This window comes from Leptonychotes weddellii, chromosome 11 (assembly GCF_054177405.1).
Source record: "Leptonychotes weddellii isolate Sample4059 chromosome 11, ASM5417740v2, whole genome shotgun sequence".
Taxonomy (NCBI): Eukaryota; Metazoa; Chordata; class Mammalia; order Carnivora; family Phocidae; genus Leptonychotes; species Leptonychotes weddellii.
In genome coordinates this window covers 754854-776100 of record NC_138379.1, presented here as the reverse complement: position 1 = coordinate 776100, position 21247 = coordinate 754854, and the positions used below count along the sequence as shown (strand labels likewise).

The window sequence follows — 21247 nt, the reverse complement described above, 5'->3', positions numbered from 1 at the left end:
CCTCCCCCCTCCCCCCTCAGCGGACCACGTGACCGGCGCGGGCCGGCCGCTGGCGGGCATGCGCACACGGCCAGCTCGGGAGCCATTTCGCGGGGCCGCGGCCCGGGGAGAGCGACTGCGCAGGCGCCCGCCGGGAGCGCGCGTGCGTGCGGTGCCGGAAGGGGCGGGGCGGGCGCGGCGCCTGCGCAGTGAGCAGCGTGGGGGCGGGGCCAGCCGTCAGCTGACCGAGGCGGCGGCGGCGGCGGCTTCCGTGGGACAGCAGTCGGCGTCGCAGGCTCCGGCGCCGAAGGTCGCGGGCGCGTTCGCTCCCGGTGGGCGAGGCGGGGGCCGGGTAGCACCATGGCGACCACCGTCAGCACGCAGCGCGGGCCGGTGAGGCTGCGGGCAGGTGGCGGGCGGCGGGCGTGGGCTCCGTAGCCTCCGGGGAGGGCCCGACGACGGGCTCCGGGCGGGGCGGCGGCGCGGCGGGGCCGGCCCCGGACGGAGGAGGCCCCGCACCCCGGGTGGGTCCCCCGGACCGAGGAGGGTCCCCTGTGCCCCGGATGGTCCTCACATGGAGCAGCCCCCCCGGCTGTCCCTCTGTAGAGGAGGGCCCTGAAGCCCAGATGGTGTCCGTCGTCCCCCCGGGCAGAGTAAGGCTCGCTAGCCCAGCTGCGTCCCCAGTTAGGGGCCACTTGTCATACCGTCAGTTTTTCATTTGTAAATGAGAGCGTGGGAACCGAGGACCTGGGAGGGCCCTTCCCAGTCCTCACTCGGAGGGCTCCTGTGTGGACCGCCTCCCCCCTCCGCTGCAGGAGAGCTGGTGTGGACTGGCTCAGGACGGCCCGGCGGTAACGTGGCCTCCCAGCAGCCCGTTCAGACTGCATCAGGGGCGGGTTGTCACAAACCTGAAGTTTGTATGAACAGAAGCTCAAGATGCACAGCAGGGGAACATTTTGGTCCTTTTGAGCAGGAAAAAAGGTTCCTGTGATGTGATCTCACAGTCAGCTGCTGAGGGTGAGTTCCCATTCCCAGGGCTTCTCACCCTTAGAGCTGGACGTGGGTGGATCTTGTTTGTGCGCACTAGAGGAGGATCTTTTCACAGAACGCTTTTTCTGAGGTTGAAAGGAAGACCCTGGTTTTGTAGGAATTCCCCTTTGGGCACAGGTGCTCTTTCTGAGAGCTTTGAAGGGGACCTGACCCACACTTCCTGTCGGACTTGGGTGTGGGAAGGTCCTGGAGCCAGTGGGGAGAGTTCTGGGCTCATCCTGGGGCTTCCAACGCTCCATCTTCACAGCAAATTACAGCAGGTTCGCTGCCAGCAATTTCTCATGTTTGTGCAACGGGCTGATCGGCTGATCGAGAGCAAGGGAACCCCAGCGGCTCCTTTCCTTGCCCTCCCACACCCCCCGCCGGGGAGCAGTGGGCTTAATGGTCGGGCAGGACAGCCCCCGCCGTGGCCTGTCATGTGTCCTCAGCCTCCTGGGAACCCAGTGCCCTTGTGTGGGACTTCCCTGGAGGCATGGGACTGAGTGTAAACGCACAAAGTTGGGCGCGGTGTCTGGTGTGAAGGGAGCGCTCCGTGGAGCTCAGCTCGTCCTGTTACCAGGGGAACACTCAGTTCTGTGACAGCATAAAGCCGAAGCCCATACAGTCCTGAGGGAGGGAGCAGGAGTGTCCGAGAGTGTTCACACACGTGGGGCCTATGCTGTCCCGTGCTGCTTCTCTGTTGACTCCGTGAGTAGGGTGTTTCCTGGCACGTGTGACCATGCTGTGGCCTTACGTGTGTGTGTTGGTGTGCAGTATGGGGTGCCCTCCGTGACCCGCAAACATGCAGTAATGGCAGGGCTGGGCCGGAGCTGGTGGGGGCTCCAGGAAGGTGTCATCCAGGGCTGGGGTCTTGAGTGCCAGCACAGGGCATGTGACTTCTTCCTCAGCCAGTGTTATCGATCATGGTATTTGGGGCAGCACGATACAGTGAACACCCAGGTGTGGTGACCCCATCAGGATCTTATAGGGCAGCGCAGCAAACAGCCTGCGAGCTGGTGAGCTGCACACTCAGAGCTGTGGGTCTTTTTTTTTTTTAAGATTTTATTTATTTATTGGAGAGAGAGAGAGAGAAGAGCGCATGAGCAGGGGAGGAGCAGAGGGAGAGGGACAAGCAGACTCTGCACTGAGCGCGAAGTCCGATGTGGGGCTCGATCCCACGACCCTGGGTCATGACCTGCGCTGAAACCAAAAGTCAGGTGCTCAACTGACTGAGCACCCCAGGCGCCCCAGAGCTGTGGGTCTTAACTCAAGACTTAGATATGAAGGTGGCCTGTCATGGGCCGTGGTTGAGGTGGGTAAGGTTCCTGGGGGGAGATGGCACCTGATGTAACACTTGAAGGAGGAGCCCGTGTGGTGGGGCTGGCCCGTGGGCAGGGGCTGGGCCTGGAGGGAGACAGGGTGGGCTGCTGCTGGAAGGCCAGGGCGGGGTGGGTACCTGTGCTGGTTCGAGTAACAGGCGTGGCCAGGGTGCTTTTCCAGATGAGAGGCCAGCAGGCAGCAAATGGGTTGGGTGCTTGAGTTTTATCTGGTCACTATAGTGTTAACTTTTTAAGAAAGCTTTTTGCCTGGCACACAGCCTCTTCGTGCTCCCTGCTCCCCTCTGGGCTAAACAGTCCTTATAAGGACCGTGTTGCCGTTGTTCGAGTCTGGTGGGCTTCTTCCTTTACCCAGTGTGCCCAGACTCCACTGGGTGCTGGGTGCTCTGCCATCCCAGCAGGTGGTGGTGAAGGAGCATTGGGCGGGGCTCAGGCGCTGGGTGATGACTGGGCAGCTCTCCTGAGCATTAGCCCCGAGCCGCTGGGCTGCATCCCTGTGCATGGCACCCAGGGCTCCACCGGGGCTCCAGGGAGCCCAGAGCCTGGACTCAACACGTGTGGGGCATACTCTGAAGTCTGACCATCACCTCCCACTTGCGACAAAGGAGTGAAGGCAGCGTCCTTGGGGATGTGAAGGAGGAACGGGAGTCTGCCTGGTAGTGGAGACAGGGTGTTTCCCATGTCCTCGCACAGGGAAGCCTGAGGGTGGGCTGAGGGTGGGGCAGTGCTGACTGCTTCCCTCGGTGGGGCTCAGATGGTTCTTAGGCATCTGTCTGTCCAGGCTAGTTCCTTCCCTGAATCGCCACTGAGCCATGCCCCAGGCCCATGCTGTTTGCCCCGCTTTTCACGTTGCTAATATTGTTGTGACAACGTCCATTTTCTGTCCAGGGTTTCTGTCCAGTCCACAGATCGTTCAGAAGCACCTGATGGGCCCCCCTGCCTTCCTTGTTAGAACTTGGGGAGTTTGTAGGACACGCTGCTTTAAACTACATAGTGCCTGTCAGCTCATGGGGATGGCGATCGAGGTTCAGTCAGGGCTGCAGGGGCCTTTCCAGCCTCCCTCCCAGATGTGTGGGTGGGCCCGCCGGAGTTCAGGCTGACCACAACCACTCGTCCTCCTCCTGGAGGTGCTGATCAGTCAGCGGGTTCAGGCCAAGCGCACCGCTGCCCTCCTCATGATGCCTTTTCTCTCCTGACCCGAGCTGGTCTGCTGGGCGACACTTGGGTGACTTGAGACTGTCCAGGTCCTTGTCAGCCTTGATGATGATGATTGTTTTTGATAGACGACGTAGTAACAACATTCTTAATTCCATGTAAATATAAAATATATATATACAGATAAATTCAAGTAAGTGGTAAATGTAAATAATAACTTCGATATTGATAATTATTGCTGGATCAGTGACTTCTTTAGGGATGGCAAAGGGTGATACTTGTATTTTATGGCTTGTTCTGTTTTTATTAATTGGGACTGTTTGCTAAGATGGCTTTGCAGATGGTCCGCTGTCTGTTTGTGCTGAAACACAGTTGTGCAAGAGAGGTCGGGAAATGCTCAGCTCTTGCCCGTCGGTTTCCAGGACTCGGAGGGAAGGCCTGGCTTTCTCTTTAGGCTTGTGCATGGCAGCATTTCCTTGAGCACCATCGTGAGCCCGTGGGCCTCGTGTGCACAGCCTGCCTGCCGTGGCATGCCTGCTCGCCCTGCCGGCTGGCCCAGGTCCTCCCGGCTGACAGCCCGGGCCTCTCCCTCCCGCCTCTCTGAGCTGGGTGGGGGTGTGTCCAGGGTCGGGGTGCGGTGCCCTTGTTGGCTGCACGGAGCCTTTCTTGTTTGGACCCATGCTAGCGTGGGAGTATCCGCCTGTGTTCGTGTCTTCATTCTTCGACCAGACGTCTTTCTGTCTGTCTAAGGTTGGTTTATCATCAGCATGTCGTTAGACCTTTAAAAAGTCAAATCTAAGAAGCATCTTTGTCTCTTAGCAGGAACACGTTAAGTAATTGTGATCACGCACATGCGTTTCCTTCCGCTGTTGTCCTCTGTGCTCAGGTTTACCTTTTCTGTGTCCATGTCTCTCCTTGCGTTCTTTGGGCGATTAAATAGTTTCTCAAATTCCGGTGTTCATTCTGTCCTGGTCTGGAAAACACACAGATTTCTGTTCTCCTGGTGGTTATGGTAGAACCTTCCCTGTGGAGACTCAGCAGGGTGTAAGTCAGCCGCTGTGTTTGCGCTCCTCCTGATGGGTATGTGATCTTGGGGGGCCCCTTCCCAGCCCGGACGCTGCTTCCTTTCCTGCCCCTCACACCGTGGGACCACTGTGCTTTTGCTTTCAGTTTGTCTTTTTGAGTTTGCTTTGGTGGCGGACTTTTCCAGGCTCTGTTCGTGAGTGCCCTTCTCCAACTCCTGGAAGCTCTTCTTGCTTGTGTGGCGCCCCACACGCGCGGATCTTAGTGTGTGTGTCCCGGCGGCGGCGGCTGGCCTGGGGCAGTCAGCGGTTGACACTCCTGCCCCTGCGGCTCCGCGTGTCCACCGCACTCCCCGCGCCCTGTTGTCCCTCTTCTGGGTCACCACTGCCGTCCCTGAGCGACAGTCAGCTCTCTGACTCTGGGCCAGCTGCTGAGCCTCGGTGGCCTCGCGCGTTTGTGCAAGGATGGACTGAGTCCGTGTGTGTGGCGTGCTTGTCCCAGCCTGGCCTGTAGGAAGGCCTGAACAGGTGAGCTGATGGGCCCGAGGAGTTAGCTTGCATCCCTCAAAACACCCGGCTCTCCCTCGTGGTCATCTTTGCCTGCAGTTCCGCGCGCACCATTTACCACTGCCCTTGGCCCCACCATTCTGCTTCAACACCTGCAGGACGCTGGGAGCTGGGGGGCAGGGCTGTGGCCCCCAGGAGGGCAGCCGTGTCCGTGGAGGGCAGCAAGGCCCCTGGAGGAGGCCAAGGACGCCCGAGCAGGGGCACAGAGCGGCTGGTGTCAGGTGTTCACAAGCTCCCCTAGGTGAGTTCTCGGGCCCTCTGGAAACAGCCATCCCCTGTGGGCCAGGTGACAGCAGCGTCCCCTGGCTCCACTTGGGCCTCCTTCCACCGGCTCGTCCTCCTCTTTTTCTGTGTGTCCTCTCCCTCGGGGACCCCAGCTTTGGGTCCCTAACACGACCATGATTCCTTGCCTTCTCCCCGCCTCCTTCCTGAACGCCAGATCCCTGCGTTCTGCTGCTCCTTGCCCTGGAACGCTCCAGACGTCAGTCAGGATGATCCCGTGGGTAGTCTTGCTGCTGCACCTTCTGAGCAGACAGAGTCTGGTTCTCGGCCTGTGCCCCGCCCACACACCGCCTCTCCCGCCCCACTGGCCCGCCGGCTGTCACACCCTGCAGCAGGTGCCCGGCTCTGCCAGACGGGACGCACAGCAGGCCCGGCTCCTCACCTGCCTGGGCCCCCTCCCGCAGGGTGCCAGGCCAGCGCCTTCGCCGTGGTACAGCCAGGATTCTGTCCGCAGCCAGGCTGGGGGTCAGAGCCACCCCTCATGCAGTCACTGCGGGGACAGGCAGTTTCTCCCAGGCAGATGATGGAACCTGCTGAGCTGTGGCCTCGGTGAATCTAGTGGCAGGTGTGCCCTTGCAGGGCCTTCAGCAGGGCAGGCCCCTGCGACGCCAGGGAGGCTCAGGGCTCCTGGCCCACCAGACACCGTCCCGAGGTTGGGGCTCCCCATCCTGTGCGCTGCTGACTTCACCACCTGGCCCTCGGCCCCTCTACAGCTCGTGGCCACACGGGCTTCTCTGTGTCTCTTGTCACCTTCCTCCGTCCCTTTCGGCCGTGGTTCCAGTGTGAGTGATGTGGGCCGAGAGCTGAGTGACAGCTGTGGACTAAGGAGGCGTTTGTGTTGGGGCGCCTCTTCGGACCATGGCGGGGGCTCCGGAGCCCTGAGTGCCTGTGTTCTCACGGGTGACACCGGCCCCAGAGGGCGGGGCAGGTTCTCAGACGAGGCAGAGCGAATGGAAGGCCTCGCGGTGGCTGGCGGCCCGCACTGGGGCTTCCGCTCCTCGCAGCATCGTCGTGCCGTTTCGTTGGGCGTCACGTGGCCATCGGCTTGGTGGGGCATGTGGACACGGGAGCTCTGCCTCGTGGCCGCCGTTCTCATGTTTGTTTTCATGCCACAGGCATTCTCCACCCAGTCACTATGTCGGGGCGCCAAAAAGAACATCTAGCGGGTGGCTAAAAAGTATTCTCTCGTTTCAAGCAAAAGTTAAAAGTTCACTAAAAATATTTTCTAAGAAAATTTTCCAGATGTTTTACTGGAAAAGTAACAGTTGAATGAATTTTTAATTGATTACATTGGTACTGTGTTTATATAAATTGCTGATTTGTGTGCATAATTTGACACATTATAACTTATAAGTAAATATGTTCAAGATTCTCAACAAATACAGATACAAAGCATTAATAGGTTTTCGGTTTTTAACCTAACTTTTAACTTAAAAACTTTATTCCTTTTTTTTTTTTTTTAAAGATTTTATTTATTTGTTAGAGTGGACACAAACCAGCAGGGTGGAGGGGCAGAGGGAGAAGCAGGGAGCCCAATCCCAGGCTCCATCCCAGGACCCTGAGATCATGACCTAAACCAACAGCAGGCACTTAACCAACTGAGCAACCCAGGTGCCCCTAAAAACTTTGTCGTAACCCTGCTTTAACTCAGGAGTGCTGTTTGTACGCAGAGCATGAGTCCGTGTACGGGATGTGGACTGATAGACACTATCTGCAGACTGTGAGGGCGGCGAGGAGAGATGGGGTAGATGGTCCTTGCGGGGACAGTGATGACAGACAGGCCCAGAGGGCCCCCTGCCCCGGCCAGTGCACGGCTGACAGTCCATTTTGGACTCTGTATCCATCTTGTAAGCATGAGCCAAATGACAGTTTACAATGTCTATTATTTATTTCTGATCAAGATTAATCATTCTCTCTAGTTCTTGAGCCAGGATAAAGCATGTATTTTAATGTGACTGTTCAGACGTTTCCTCCGTCATCATATGGCAAAAGTAAATTTTAGGATTAGCCCTGAACTTCTGTACGTCAGTAACGCAGGCGCTCACGACAACCTTCCCCGGCTGGTCTCTGAAGTGGTCGGGCTCATGTCGGTGCCCGGGCTCGCCTGTCAGGCCTGACCGAGGACTGGTTTCGTCCGCAGTGCTGACTGCAGGTGTGGGAGTCCGCTCACGTGGACGGACTCTGCCGCGGTTGGAGCAGCGGGCGGACCTGTCTGCCGGCTCCCGGGGCCGCGAGTGCTGCTTGCATGACCAAGAGCTTGGTATTTTGTAAGAAGTGGGGCGCTGTTTCCTTTTTTTTTAGTTAAGTTGACATGTTTCCTGACAAACTTCACATGTTAGAGTTACGGAACGGCTGTAACAGTTCGGAGAGCCCCAGTGTCTTTGCACCTTGTGTGCGATCCTCACTGGTGATGTCAGCAGGGTACGTCTGTCACAACCAGAGACCTGGCTTTGGTGTGTGGCTGCTCGCTCTGGGCTTTTGGATGCCCCGTGTTTGCCTCACTGTCCCTTCTGTCCTAGGGTTCCAGCCCGACCCCACAGGGCACGGAGCTGCCACGGACCCTCAGTGGCCTGCTCTCTGGGACATCTCAGACTTTCCTTGTTTTGGGGTCTGCCGGTCAGGGATTTTGTAGCCTGTCCCTTGGGTGGGAAGAAGCCTCCGGGACATGGTGTCGTCCTTGCGGCTTTTCAGGAACCCGGCATCCCCCAGCCTGTCAGTGCTGACGTTGGCTGGGGGGGCTCAACTTCTGTCCCCTTCCCGTGTTTTGTTTGCACTCTTAATTTATGTCGTAAAGATCCTCGTTTCACGTTTATAGTTTTATAGTTAAAACATGGTTGAGAAAGAGCACTAGATGTTTGACCTTTTTTTTTTTTTTTTTGTAAAGGTTTACTTACTTGAAAGAGCACACGCGAGCGCAGGGGGAGGGGTAGAGGGAGAGTGAGTCCCAAGCAGACTCCTCTCTGAGCAAGGAGCCCATCATGGGGCTCCATCCCAGGACCCTGAGATCGTGGCCTGTGCCGAAATCAAGAGTCGGACGCTCAACCGACTGAGCCACCCAAGGCGCCCCGATCTCTGACCTTTGATACAATTTTATTTCCCCCCATTAAAAAGGAGTGTGTTTTCCTTGAAGAAACCCAGATGAGTACAGTAGAAAGGAAACGTTCTGCAAGTCCCATTCGGATGATGGGAAACAGAAATAATGATCCCCATGCCTGAGCACACCCTGTCACCACTGTCGCCGCGACACATGCCTGGCCATCCCCGGTGTACCCCCCAAGGGCATGGCCCGTTCCCTGCTGGATCCTCAGAGCTGCCATGTGTGATACGGGGTGAGCGGTTATTTTTCAGAATAAATGAGAATCTGGTTGACATGAGTCTGTGTCTGCCAGATTGTGTTCACGGGAGCGGGCAGAGCTCACCACGGCCCCTGCAGGCGGAGGCTGGGAGGCCCGAGGCTGACTGGCAAGGCAGCGTCCGGCCCTGTGTCCGCTGGGAAGAGCGCTGGCTGGAAGTGTGGCTCCCGGTAGCCCCAGCGACTGGCGATGGGCGTTGGTCTGGTAGCCGCCAGGCCAGCCGCAGCATCTCAGCCGTGATGGAGGGTGTGTGGCCTTCTTTCTGGGGCAAGCCCTGGGCCCTGCTGGTGAGCCACGTGGCACACCGGGGGAACGGCACCTACGAGGCCCCTCGGGAGGCAGTGCACTCCTCCCCTGGCAACCCTGGGCCTCCCGGGCGCCGCCGCTTTCCCTTTCGTCTGTAATGAGTGCTCGGGGCCCCTGTGGGCCCATCGGGGCCGCCCACTCCAGACCAAGAAGGTGTGAGATGCTCTCCTCCCCAGGTGCTTGAGTCGGCCTGGTGTGGGGTCCTGCCGGGAGAAGGGTGCCCTTGCTCCGCAGGGGAAGCAGTTGGAGCGCCAAGCTGATGGGCGCCGAGGTGGGAGTGGCCGGGGCGGAGCCCCTGACCCCAGGGTCTTGAGTGGGTTTCCATCGGTTTCAGTGCCTGGTTTGGGTGATCTCCAGGCCCGAGATGGGGACATGGAGGACAGGAACCTAGACCTTTCTAGGGATATTTGAAATGAAACAGCACAAGGCGCCTCGGGAGAAATGCTTTCCCATTGGCGCTTGTGACCTCAGCAGGTGCGGAACCTTCTGGAATCCTGCCAGATCCGTGTCATCTGGAAGGCCAGAGCTTGAGCGATAGAGGCCTTAGGATACTTGGTGCGTGGACATATGAGGTGGTCCCCAGCGGTTGCTGTCAGGAAATGCAGTTTGCCACAACGCCCTGTGACACGTGGGGGTTTCCTTTTGGCATTTCCTGAAAATAACGCTTCTTCAAGGCTCTCGGCCTTGTGATGTCCCCTTGGGGCGGCCGAGGAGGACCCGGGGACCCCTGCAGGCGGGCCCTGGGCTGTAGCTCTGCTGCTCCCTCCCACCGGGACCTGTGGCCCCGGGCGCTGCGCGCCCTGAACCCAACCTGCCTGGGAAGGAGCGGAGTGCAGGCTGCCTGGGCGTCCGACACCCAGCGGGGCCGTGCTCTGCTCATCTCTGCAGGGGAAGCCTTGTTCACAGCCACGGCCACGTGTGGCAGCCGGCTCCCGAGGTAGCCGCTGCCTCTTCCTGGAAGACTGGCTTCTGGGAACCCTCGGGGCCTCTGCACAGGCCACCGTCCTGCACGTCCCCGGCCCCATCTCTGGGAGGCCAGGCAGCCTCGTGGACAAGGGGTTCGGCAAGAGGCAGAAGGGAGGTGTTTGGGGCTTCGTGGGGTCTTCTGGGCTGTTGTTGCATTTGAGCTGTGTCAGCACGGGGGGTGGGGGGGTTCCGTACAACTGGAAATCCAAGCTTCCGATTTTGTCTCACTGCTTGGTTTCAACCAGTGCCTTGCAGCCCGCGGGGAAAGCCAGTGACGGACACGTAGGCAGAGGGCATGTGACACCTGACCACGGCCCAGAGACCGTCAAGGAGCCGTTCTGAGCGTGAGAACCTGCTGTCAGGGCCCGAGCAGAGGCTGGTGTGCGTTTCTGTGTCCACTGGGAGTGGGCTCCGTGCTGGAGGGCATCGTGGTGGCTCGAGGCACTCGGGCTGGAGACCCTGGACCCCGTGGGCCCCTCGCTTTGTAGATGACGCCCTGAGCTCCTGCCACACTAACTCCTGTGCTCGCCCTGAAGGTGTATGTCGGCGAGCTCCCGCAGGACTTCCTACGCATCACGCCCACGGCCACGCAGCAGCAGGTGCAGCTGGACGGGCAGGCGGCCCAGCGGCTGCAGTACGGAGCGGCGGCGGGCACGGTGGGCCGCCTCAGCATCACCGTGGTGCAGGTGGGTGTCGGGGCCTCCCTGGGGCCTGCTCGGGGTGGGGGCGGCCCCGCGTGCGGCTGCTCTGCGGGCGGTGGCTGCCGGGCCGCGTTTTCTCTGTGGACAAATGGTTTTCGTGATTCGTTTTTCTTGAAACATACCTGATGAGAAACGATGTAAGTGAGATGCTGAGGATGACCCAGGCTTCTACCAGAAACAGCAGGAAGGGCCAGTGAGGGATGTGCTGGGCGTGTGCTGTGTGCCGGGCACCGCCCCTTCCCAACCCTCACGGCTGCTGGGGAGGTGGGGGCACGGAGGGAGGCCCCGGCTGCTGAACGGACCCCAGGAAAGCCAAAGGCGCGGTCAGGATCTAACGTGGCTTTAGTCACCACAGCTTTCTGTGAAACCAAGAAGAAAGGGGAGTCACTGGGAGGCAGAGTCACAGTTGGGCCTTGCGAATGCCGTGGATTTTAAGGGGACTGCACCCCAGACACCGGGCCACACTTGCGGGGCTGATGGGGTCACCTCAGATACTCACGTGTTTCTGAAAGTCCGACTTCTCACGCGCCCACACGAGCAGCCGGTCCGCACCCTCCACACCGTCCTTCCAGCCCCGTTTTGCCTGCTGGGCCTCTCGGTGTGGCCCATGGCCCTTTGTGATGAGCCTTTCTCCCCTCGGTCTGCGGGCGGCCCCACCGTGCTTCCTGGCCTCCCTCCCTGGCGTGTCCCTGGTGGTCCCTGCCGTTGGAGCAGAGCGCTCTGCGGTCGGGCCCCTGGCTCCCCTCTCCCCTCCCTGCCCCCACGCCCAGGCCAGCCCTCCACTCAGCTGCAGATGGGAGCATCCACGCCACAGCCCACGGGGCCTCTTTCTGGGTGTCGAGTAGGCGTGTCGTCTGCTTTCCGCATGTGGGGTGCAGGTGCTTCGCGCACTCAGGACAAGGCTGGTTTGGTTTGGGCTTGTTGGGGTTTCCCTTGTGTCTGTGACAGCTGACGGCCTTCGCCCACGTTCCACTGGGCTGTGTTCTCGTCGCTGCGGCTTGAGAGGCCCCTGTCCTGGGCCTGGCGCTGCGTCACACACCTGCCTGCCGTGCTCCTCTCTCCGTGCGGGCAGGTCCGTGCTGGTGGTGCTGGCGGGCCGGGGCCATGGGCGCTGTCCTACCCAGGCGTCTCCACGTCGAAGTTACGTGGTTTTTGGTTTTACGTTCCAGTGTGTGATGTGCTTGGAAGGACGTTTGCTGACGGGTTTCCTAGGCAGCCAGAGCCTTAGCTCTTCATCAGTCCCTGTGCTTTCTTCCCCTGCAAAGGCAGCCTGTCTGGCTGGAGGTTGGGCTCTGCGGGGTCCATAACCTGCAGCAGTGGACAGAGAACAGAAAAGGGAGCCAGGCGGTGGCTGGGCCAGGTGCCCTGAACTCGCCACCCCGCTGCTCCAGGCTGGCTCTCAAGCCCCGTGTCCCGGGTGGCTCTCGGCTCTGGCCCAGGACAGCCTGCCTGTCACCCTGCTCTGCAGCCTCTTCTGAGGGGATGCTGGAGAAGGAGCTGCCCCACACAGCACAGCAGCTCCCTTGACTTGAGCCGGGACCTTCGGCACCTGGTGCCCAGGAACAGTTTCGGCCGTGTCCTGTTCCCCGGAAAACCCTGGGGTTGATGACTCGAAGGGGGTGGACAGCTTAGGTGAGCGCATGTCTCTCACTCCGACGGCAGCTGCTCATTCAGTAACATTGGCTGTATTTCAGGCTAAGTTGGCGAAGAATTACGGCATGACCCGCATGGACCCATACTGCCGACTGCGCCTTGGCTACGCAGTCTACGAGACGCCCACCGCCCACAACGGTGCCAAGAATCCTCGCTGGAATAAAGTCATCCAGTGCACGGTGCCCCCGGGCGTGGACTCCTTCTACCTGGAGATCTTCGACGAGGTGAGAGGGCCGCCCACCATCACGGGCCCAGCGGGTGCGGGCCACGCGTGGCCACACGGGAGCCACGCTGCCCTGTCTTCCACCGCCGAGGCCGTCCAGGAGCTGCAGGCGTGCCCAGACACAGGGCGTGTCGTTGCTTTGTGACGGGTGTCTGGGTGTCCCCAGCAGCAGTGAAGAGTACACAGTCTCACGCAGATCCTTGCACCCGTTAGATTCAGAAACAGCATCAGCAGGGATGGGAACACTGGGCACTCCGAGGAGACAGTGTTGACTGTACTCCTTCTCCAAGCCCCAAACACTTCCCCAAACCAAAGGCACACAGAGGCCAGCTCTTCAACCAGGTTGGACGTAAAGTGGGTCAGACCCCACACTGGGTGGAATGGGGTTCTTGGGCAAGTTGCCAGCCCCCCAAGTGTCCCTGGGAGGGTCAGATAGATATACTGGGGCTCTTCCTGAGCATGGTCCTCTGGGCACCTGTGTGGGGCAGCCCAGTCCTCCATGGCCGTCCAGGGAGCCTCAGGGGATTGGTTGGCAGGATGAGAGGTCGGAGGGCTGGGGGTTGGGCAGCAGGGCCTGGAGGTGACCCCCCACCTGGTGCAGTGCCCTTTGTCCTCCCTCTTTCCTTCTAGGTTCCTCCCTCCTACTCTTCCTCTTCCTTTACTCTAAACGGGGGTAGAAAGGAGGGCCTGCTTAGCAGGGAAAGGGCCTCCTTCCCTCCACCCGTGCCCACTAGGCTTTGGACTTGCAAGGGATCCCGAGAGGGTGCGCGGAGGCCCTCCTGGCCTCATGGGGATGAGGGTGGTGGGTCCTGTGTGTGTGGTGGGGGAGCCAGACCTTGGGGGGAGTGGGGGGTAACTCTTGGAGGTGGTGGCCCCCCGGGGGCAGGGTGAGGGTGGGGGTGTGGGCGGGGGTCTCAGGGCAGGGATGATGGGCGGGGCTGCGGGGCTGTGAGGGCACCGGTGGGGAAGTGGGGCGGCAGGGCAGGAGGTGGGGCGGCAGGGGCAGGGCCTCAGGGCCGGGCCTCGGGGTGACGGCAGCACCTGGGCACCCATATCCCTCAGCGGGCCTTCTCCATGGACGACCGCATCGCCTGGACGCACGTCACCATTCCTGAGTCCCTGAAGCAGGGCAAGGTGGAGGACGAGTGGTACAGCCTGAGCGGCCGGCAGGGCGACGACAAGGAGGGCATGATCAACCTGGTCATGTCCTACACGGTGAGGGTGGGGCAGGAGGGCCGGCTGAGTGGCAGCCTCAGCTCAGCGGAGCTGTTTGTCCCCGAGGGACTGGGACCTTGGCTCGCAGGCGTCGGGCGTCCGGGTGGGAGGAGCAGTATGGGTTGGTGGCCTGTCCCTCAGGGTACGGCCGCCCCCGTGGCCAGACCGGGCCCACTAGGCGGTAGGGAAGGGTCTCACGTGGGGTCTAAGGGAGCGGCTGCTGGCCCTCTGGCCCTCAGGTCTTTTGGCTCGTGCGGGCTCCATGGCCCGCGGCCTGCTGCTCTTGGGGCAGGTGGGGATCTGGGACACCTTTGTGTCACCGAGGCGGTGGTGGTGTCCCTGTTGTTTTAACTCTGCCTGGAGGAAGTTCCCTGCAGGTGTCCCAGCCCAACAGAGCTTCATTCCCCTTCTTTAGCCCTGGACTGTTAAAAGCAAATCCCAGCATCAGTGTGATTCGACTCGTAGACGTTTGATTACACAACTGCTGTTTTCACGCGAACACACAACCCCGGTTCTGTTAACGGAGCCGGTAGCGTTCTAGAGGCAGTCGGGAAGCATTACAGGTGTAGGTCCTGAAAGTACCCGTTTGCTTCCCGGGACCGCGTTCCCTTCTGATCCCGCGTCAGTCGGCCACGGCTCTCTAACAGCCCCTGTAGCCAAGCCGCTCGCCCCAGCCTTCCACCAGGACAGTGTTAGGGTGTCCATTTCCATGGGTGCTTGTTCTCTGTGACGCCATGATCGTCTTCCGTGTGTTCCAGTCGCTGCCGGCCACCGTGATGATGCCACCTCAGCCTGTGGTCCTGATGCCCACCGTGTACCAGCAAGGCATCGGCTACGTGCCCATCACAGGTGTGTGTCACTCCCCCTTCCCGGCCCTGTCCTCGGGGGCTTGCGGCGCAGCGTGCAGGCTAAGTCCTGTCTGCGCATGACTCACGGGATCCTTCCAAACACGAGGATGTGGTCTTAGGCTTGAATTATTTTATACGTCTGTGGGATATAGGTTTTTTCCCCCAGACTGTTGGCGAGTTGAACTTTTGTGGAGGTGTAGAAATGTAATCTCTGAACACGTTAGTATATGAGTTACCGTCATGAAAGATCCTGCCGTGTGGGGTGCAGTGAGCCGTGTGCCCAAACATTCCTGTTCTGTCGTGTTCGTTCATCTTCGTAAACTAGCAGTTTGTGACGGCAGTCGGGTTGCTTTCACGTCTTTGGATTTTCAAATGTTAACGTCAGCCATCGGTTCATGGTAACTGGACTTAACCAGCCCCTGCCGCAAGCAGCCATGAACCCGGGCAGAACGGACGAGGCGGCAGCTGTGATCGGGCATCAGCAAACAGGCCTGTAGGACTGTGAGCCCCAAGAGAAGGGAGGCGGAGGAGCCCCTGGTCACCGCGGTCTCTGCCCGAGGCGGCGTGGTTGTCCCTCCGTGCCAGAGGGGCTGGACTGGGGCAGGACGCTGTGGGGCAGGGGCCGTGCTGCCTCAGGGCTGGGGTTTCCAACCAGCCAGAGAAGAGAGGCCTCATCATTGTGCAGTGCGGTTGGTGCAGGACCAGGGTGTCGCCTTGGGCTGACCTTCACCCCGGAGCCTAGCCACAGCCCCACAAGGAAGGGGGCGGGGCGGGCAGGCTGCACCCGCGTCCAGGGTGCCCACACAGGTTCAGGAAGCGGGGAGAGCCGTGGACTCCGGTTTCCACAGGCCGCCATCCAGCAGATAAGAGGGGGAAAGGGTGAGCCCTGGTTGGGACAGAACCAGTCAATAGGAAGTGGCCTCAGTGACCCAGGAGCTCCAGAGTAGCCAGGACTCATTCACAGAATTAAAGAGTGTCTTACTAAGTGGGAAGAGGGAACCTCGGCAGAGACCCGGAAACAGGAAAACCAAGGGGATGTATTTGGCCTGGGAAGCACACTGATTGGGGGAACACTCCCTCCTGCTGGAGCGGTCCAACGGCTGGGCACCTCCTTTGCCTCGGGGGCGCTCCGTGGGGCCTCTCCCTGCCCCTTCCCTGCAGCGGTTTCAGGGTCTGTGTGAGATCGGGATTTGACCGCCTGCCTTGGAGGTTTGAGCAGGAACAGGCACCTTATGGGCAAAGGTGTGAGTGCCCTGGGGCCGGTTAAACCCGCAGGATCGTCTGCTCTCCACTCTGGAGGCCAAAGTCCAGCAGAATCAGGGTGTGGGCCAGGCTGCGGTACCTAGAGGCGGAGGCACAGAGCCAGACAGGACCCTTCCTAGCTGCACTGCCGCAGCTTCGGCCCCCATGGCCCTCACGGTCACAAAGCCCCTCCTGAGGGTCGGTGCCTGTGGCCCAGGCACTCCTTTGATCAGGACCCTGCTCCAGATGGCCAGGTGAGGTCTTGCTCATCTTTCTGGGCGCACACTTCAGCCACGGCGTCACTGCCCCGGGACCTGTTTGAGTAACGAAAAGTCCACTTTGTCAGGAGACATGTTTTTATGGTTTCTTAGCTCTCTTTGTAAATGCTTTTAAAGTTTGTCCTAAAACGTTTATTCGGGGAAAGGCAGACTTCTGTATAAATGGAGACTTTGAACTTCTCTTTTGATGCACATTTGTAAGCTTTGGGACAGTGACCTACTCGCAGGAGGTGGCCAAGGAAAGGAAGGAGCTTTTGCCTGGACCTCGAGGCCGAGCCGCCCACCTGCTCCAATGCGTTTCCTACAAACAGGGACTTGCACCCGCTGCCCATGTTCGTGTGAGGCTTGTGCTTCAGAGCCTTCTCTGCTGTGAATAACTTACATCCCTAACCTTGTCGAGGTGTGCATGCGTGTGCACGTGTGTGGTCTGCAGTATCGGTGTGTGCATGTGCGTGCACGTGTGATGAGTGATGTGTGCACGTGTGATGAGTGATGTGTGCGTGCAAGTGTGATCTGCAGTATTGGTGTGTGCGTGCAAGTGCGTGTGTGTACATGGCACGCGTGTGCACGTGTGTGATGTGGGGAGGTCCGACAGGTGGGGGTCCCACAGGGGAGTTAACCCTGGGGTGGGGGTGAGAGCCTTTTTGAAGCGTGCAGCAGGGTCTTTGTGCGCTGAGCAGTGCGTGGGCTGCATGGAGGCCGTGCCCACCACATGGGGACAGTGCTGCCCGGGGTGGGAAAGCCTTCGCACTGCTGTTCTGCCCCGTGATTTCTTTTTTTTTTGAAGATTTTATTTATTTATTTGAGACAGAGAGAATGAGAGAGAGCACATGAGAGGGGGGAGGGTCAGAGGCAGAAGCAGGCTCCCCGCCGAGCAGGGAGCCCTTCGCGGGGCTCGATCCCGGGACTCCAGGATCATGACCTGAGCCGAAGGCAGTCGCTTAACCAACTGAGCCACCCAGGTGCCCTTTCCTATTTCATTTTTTTTTTTTTTTAAAGATTTTATTTATTTGAGAGAGAGAGAGAGAGAGCACATGAGAGGGGGGGAGGGTCAGAGGGAGAAGCAGACTCCCCGCTGAGCAGGGAGCCCGATGCGGGACTCAATCCCGGGACTCCAGGATCATGACCTGAGCCGAAGGCAGTCGCTTAACCAACTGAGCCACCCAGGCGCCCCTGCCCAGTGATTTCATCCACCCTGGAGACGGTCAGCTGGGAGTTGGGCTCTCAGCATCTCACCACCTGGGCCCGTGATAGGAAATGCTCCAGTGTGCGCCTTGCTCTTGGGTTTTGCGTGCTTGTTGGCGTCGGAGGGACCCACCTGGTGCACGGTCTGCCCCACAGTCGCCCGCTGATGTGGGACCGTCAGGGCCTCCCGTCCCGTGTGCTGTTCCTTCCTGACAGAGTGTTTTGTGGCCTTCAGTCAGTGAACATCAGAGTTTGAAGGGACCACAGCATGAGCAGCCTGTCGGGCTCTGAGCTGAGAGCGTGGACGGTGCACCTGCTGGGGAGGAGGGCTGCGGGCAGTGGATTTGTGCATGGGGGCCGCGGGCGGGGGCGCACGTTCTTGACCCCGGGGCCGGCGCTCGGCGTGGGCCCTGGTGCCGCTGTGTGCCCCTAAGCGGCGTCTTGTGCTTGCAGGTGTTCCTGCCGTGTGCAGCCCCGGCGTGGTGCCCGTGGCCCTGCCCCCGGCAGCCGTGAGCGCCCAGCCCCGCTGCAGCGAGGAAGACCTGAGAGCCATCCAGGACATGTTCCCCAACATGGACCGGGAGGTGATCCGCTCCGTGCTGGAAGCCCAGAGAGGGGACAGGGACGCAGCCATCAACTCCTTGCTCCAGATGGGCGAGGAGTCCTAGAGCCCCAGCCGCCACGTGGCCTCGGCCCTCCCGACGTGCTGGCCCGGCCCCTCCCCCCCTCCTGTGAAGGAGCCCCGTGTAGCCTTTTCTCGGGCGTGTGTAGTCCCAGTCCTCACCTTCGTGTGGGATGCATGTGGGTGGTTGGTCCCCGGCCGCTGGGCCCTTCGTCGCTCAGGGTGGGTGTGCGTGGCTCTCCTCCTGGCTTCGTTGGGAGCAGAGTGGGCACGTGGGCCGTGTCCTGTGTACGCACACTCGCCCTCCTGCCACTTGGGGACAAGTGTCTTCAAGGGCCGTGGGCTCCTTCTCCGCACGCTGTCCCAAGATCGCTCTCTACAAGCATCTGCCTCTGCCAACGCTTTAGAAAGTGTCGCTGTTCTCCGGGTTTGATTAATGGCATGCAGTTAGTTTACTTAACCGGGGTAGACCTATTATTTCAGCCACATAGAACATTAACAGCCAATTTGGGTTATTTTTACAACTTTCAACCTTAAAATTCACATCCTTCCGTGGATGTTCCTTGTGTGTGGTTCTGGGCTGCTCAGCTCGCCAGTGTCTTGGGCAGACCGACTTCCGTGTTGCCCGCCCAGCGGCAGGGTCTGCACAGATGCAGATCACACTGGATCCGGGGGCCGCTGAGCCCAGCAGCCCGCCTGTCCCCACCCACGGGCTCTGGAGCAGGGCCGTCCTACGCCCCGGGGACCCCATGATGCCTTTTCCTGCTGTGTCTCCTGCCAGCTCTGTGGGGTGTGACTCCGAGGGCTTGCCGCTCCATCCTCTGACCAACTCTTGGAACAGAACCTTGAAACTGGGAGTAAGAAGTGGTAGGTCCAGTACTTTGTATTTGTTTATTAAAGGGTATTTAGGAACCGTTGGCTTACTACTGACGTTAATTTGAGTAAACACTGTACCAGGTCTGTGAATTTACTTTGGGTGAAAGAAGCAGCAATCTGGTGAATGTTTAAGTCTTCCCGGGAGGCATGAGGTACGTGGGCTGCGCCGTGGGCTGCGCGGCAGCCATGGCCATGGGACTGGGACAGGTGGGTGGGGGACATCTCGTGAAAATCCGCCACGTGAGAGGTTTCTCAGGTGCTGCTTGCAGCCTGCGCACGAGACGCTTGCCTCTGGAGAGGGAGTCGTTCCCGCCGTGGGCGCGACGGGCCCCAGCAGCGTGGCCCTGCGAGGCGTCGGCATGAGGGTGGACTCCTGTGCCGCCTTCCCCCTGCCTGGGGGTTTGCTGTCGGCTGGAGGACGCTGCTTCTGCTGCCAGCAGGCGCGGGTCAGTCGGAGATGTGTGCACAGAAGGCTGAAGGAGCGCGTGCTGGTGGCACAGTGACCGCGCCGGCCGGGCTCCTCAGTGAAGACGCCGCCAGCCGGTGGACGCCGACCGCTGGCTTGGACGTGTGAGCTCCCTGTTCAGTCAGTTTGGGGCCGTGCAGCACATTTCTCCCCAAACGGAAAAAAGTGTCGGGCAGGCCTGCAGCTCTCTCCTGTGGGGACAACCTGCACAGACGTTCAGCACAGGACCCGCGTCCCAGAGGCCCCAGTGCCGCTTCCCGCCTCCCCACTGCTGGGATGTCTGGGCGCCTCGGGGACGTGCTCCCTGTGGGGCAGGCACAGAACCCTGCAAGCAGCCCAGCGGGCTCACTTGCGGGACCTCAGGTGGCGGGAGAGGGACTCTAAACTAAACCTGTCCCTTGTGCTCCCTTGTGAACACTGTGACATCGGAGAGAGCTCACACTCTGCAGGGCCTTCCCTGGTTGTGTTAGGCCCTCCTTTCCTTGTTCACGCCCGACTGTCCTGTCTGTGGGCTCGTGGCCTGTGGTGGCCTGCTGCTCCTGGGGAAGGGGGGTCACGTTGCAGTTCCTCTGAAGCAGGCCTGGGACGGGCCAATGACATGGCTGCAGCGTGGCCACCACGGACTCCCGCGAGCCAGGGCGGCTGCTGGTGTCTGGGGCCCCGTCCCTCGTGGCTCTGTGCACGGCCAGGTGGCAGACCCCGGGGGCCTCCGTGAGCTGGTCGGTGGCCTTTCCTCCAGATGCAGCCCCCCCTCCCCCCCACGCTGTCAGCGAGGACGGAGCAGGGGTGTGTGCCGGGGATTCCTCCCGCCTCCCCTCCAGCGTTCCTGGAGGCGCCCCTCCCCTTACCGACTCCTCTGGCCGCAGCTCTGCGCGCTGGTGGGAACGGTTCTCAGAGCTGTTTCCGATGCTTCTGTCGGGGTCCAGTGTCCAGAGTTATCTTTGATTGTAAAGTATATTTTTGCTTTTCGGCCTTCTAATTTAATACATGGTATCTATAAAAGTAGAGAATTAAATTTCTCCAATGAAACTACTGTTTTTGTTCCCGAGTGGTTTTTAATTTAGCTCAGGATACGTTCACTCGCTAACAAACTACACGACGGTTGTGTGAGTACAGGTGAAATTTAATGGCTGGATTCAGAACGTTAACCTGAAATATTTATACCAAGCATGAAGTTTTGTTTTTCGGTTAAAATACGATGGGGAGAGAGGTGCCTGGGTGGCTCAGTCGGTTAACCCTCTGCATTCAGCTCAGGTCACGATCCTGGGGTCCTGGGACCGAGCCCCACATCGGGTCCCTGCTCAGAGGGGAGTCTGCTTCTCCCTCTCCTCCCCGCTGTGCTCTCTGTCGCTATCTCTGTCTTTCAAACAAATAAAATCTTAAAAAAGAAATGACAGGGAGAAGGTTCAGGGCCAGCAGGGGAGGCCGCTGCGTGCCCCCACCCTGTCCCCAAGGTGGGGTTCCGCACAGTGCTTCCTCCATGTGGCTCGCTGCCACTCGCCAGCGTGTGTCGTCATGAATGTCTTTTGCCCAAAGCCGCGGAGGGAAGCGCGTGTGCTCGAGCCCACACAATGTGAGGAGGCAAGGAGTGCTTCTGTTCTGAAGCTTGGGACAGAGTGCCCAGGATGCCATGGGCACAGCCAAGCTCAAGGAGTACCCCAGGCGGGTGCGGGGGCTGCATGGAGGGTCAGCGCGGTGGGGTGGGGGTCTGTCTGCTTAGCACGTTCCCGAGTGTGCACAAGGCAGGCGCCCGGTCGTGTTTGGAGGTGCTAAAGTCCTGGGTGTCTGGGCACGAGCCGCCTTGGTTCTGTTCTAACAGCCTCAGGCATGACTCCTGACGAGGGGCTGGTGTCCAGCTTGCTGCGAGGGTGAGCTCGAAGGAAAGCGCCCCCCGCAGAAGGAGGTGACGGGAGATTGCCAGAAGCCCGACGTGGCCCAGGAA

At 59.9% G+C, this 21247-nt stretch overlaps 1 protein-coding gene across 1 annotated transcript; it reads left to right on the top strand.

Annotated features, from left to right (window-relative positions):
* The first annotated feature begins 215 nt into the window (after positions 1–215).
* TOLLIP (toll interacting protein) lies at positions 216–20338 on the top strand. The gene is made up of 6 exons (XM_081797556.1): positions 216–372; positions 10533–10682; positions 12392–12574; positions 13636–13788; positions 14547–14637; positions 17795–20338. The coding sequence occupies exons 1-6, from the start codon at positions 340–342 to the stop codon at positions 18007–18009; spliced, it is 825 nt and encodes a 274-aa protein (XP_081653682.1). The 5' UTR covers positions 216–339; the 3' UTR covers positions 18010–20338.
* Positions 20339–21247: the final 909 nt, after the last annotated feature.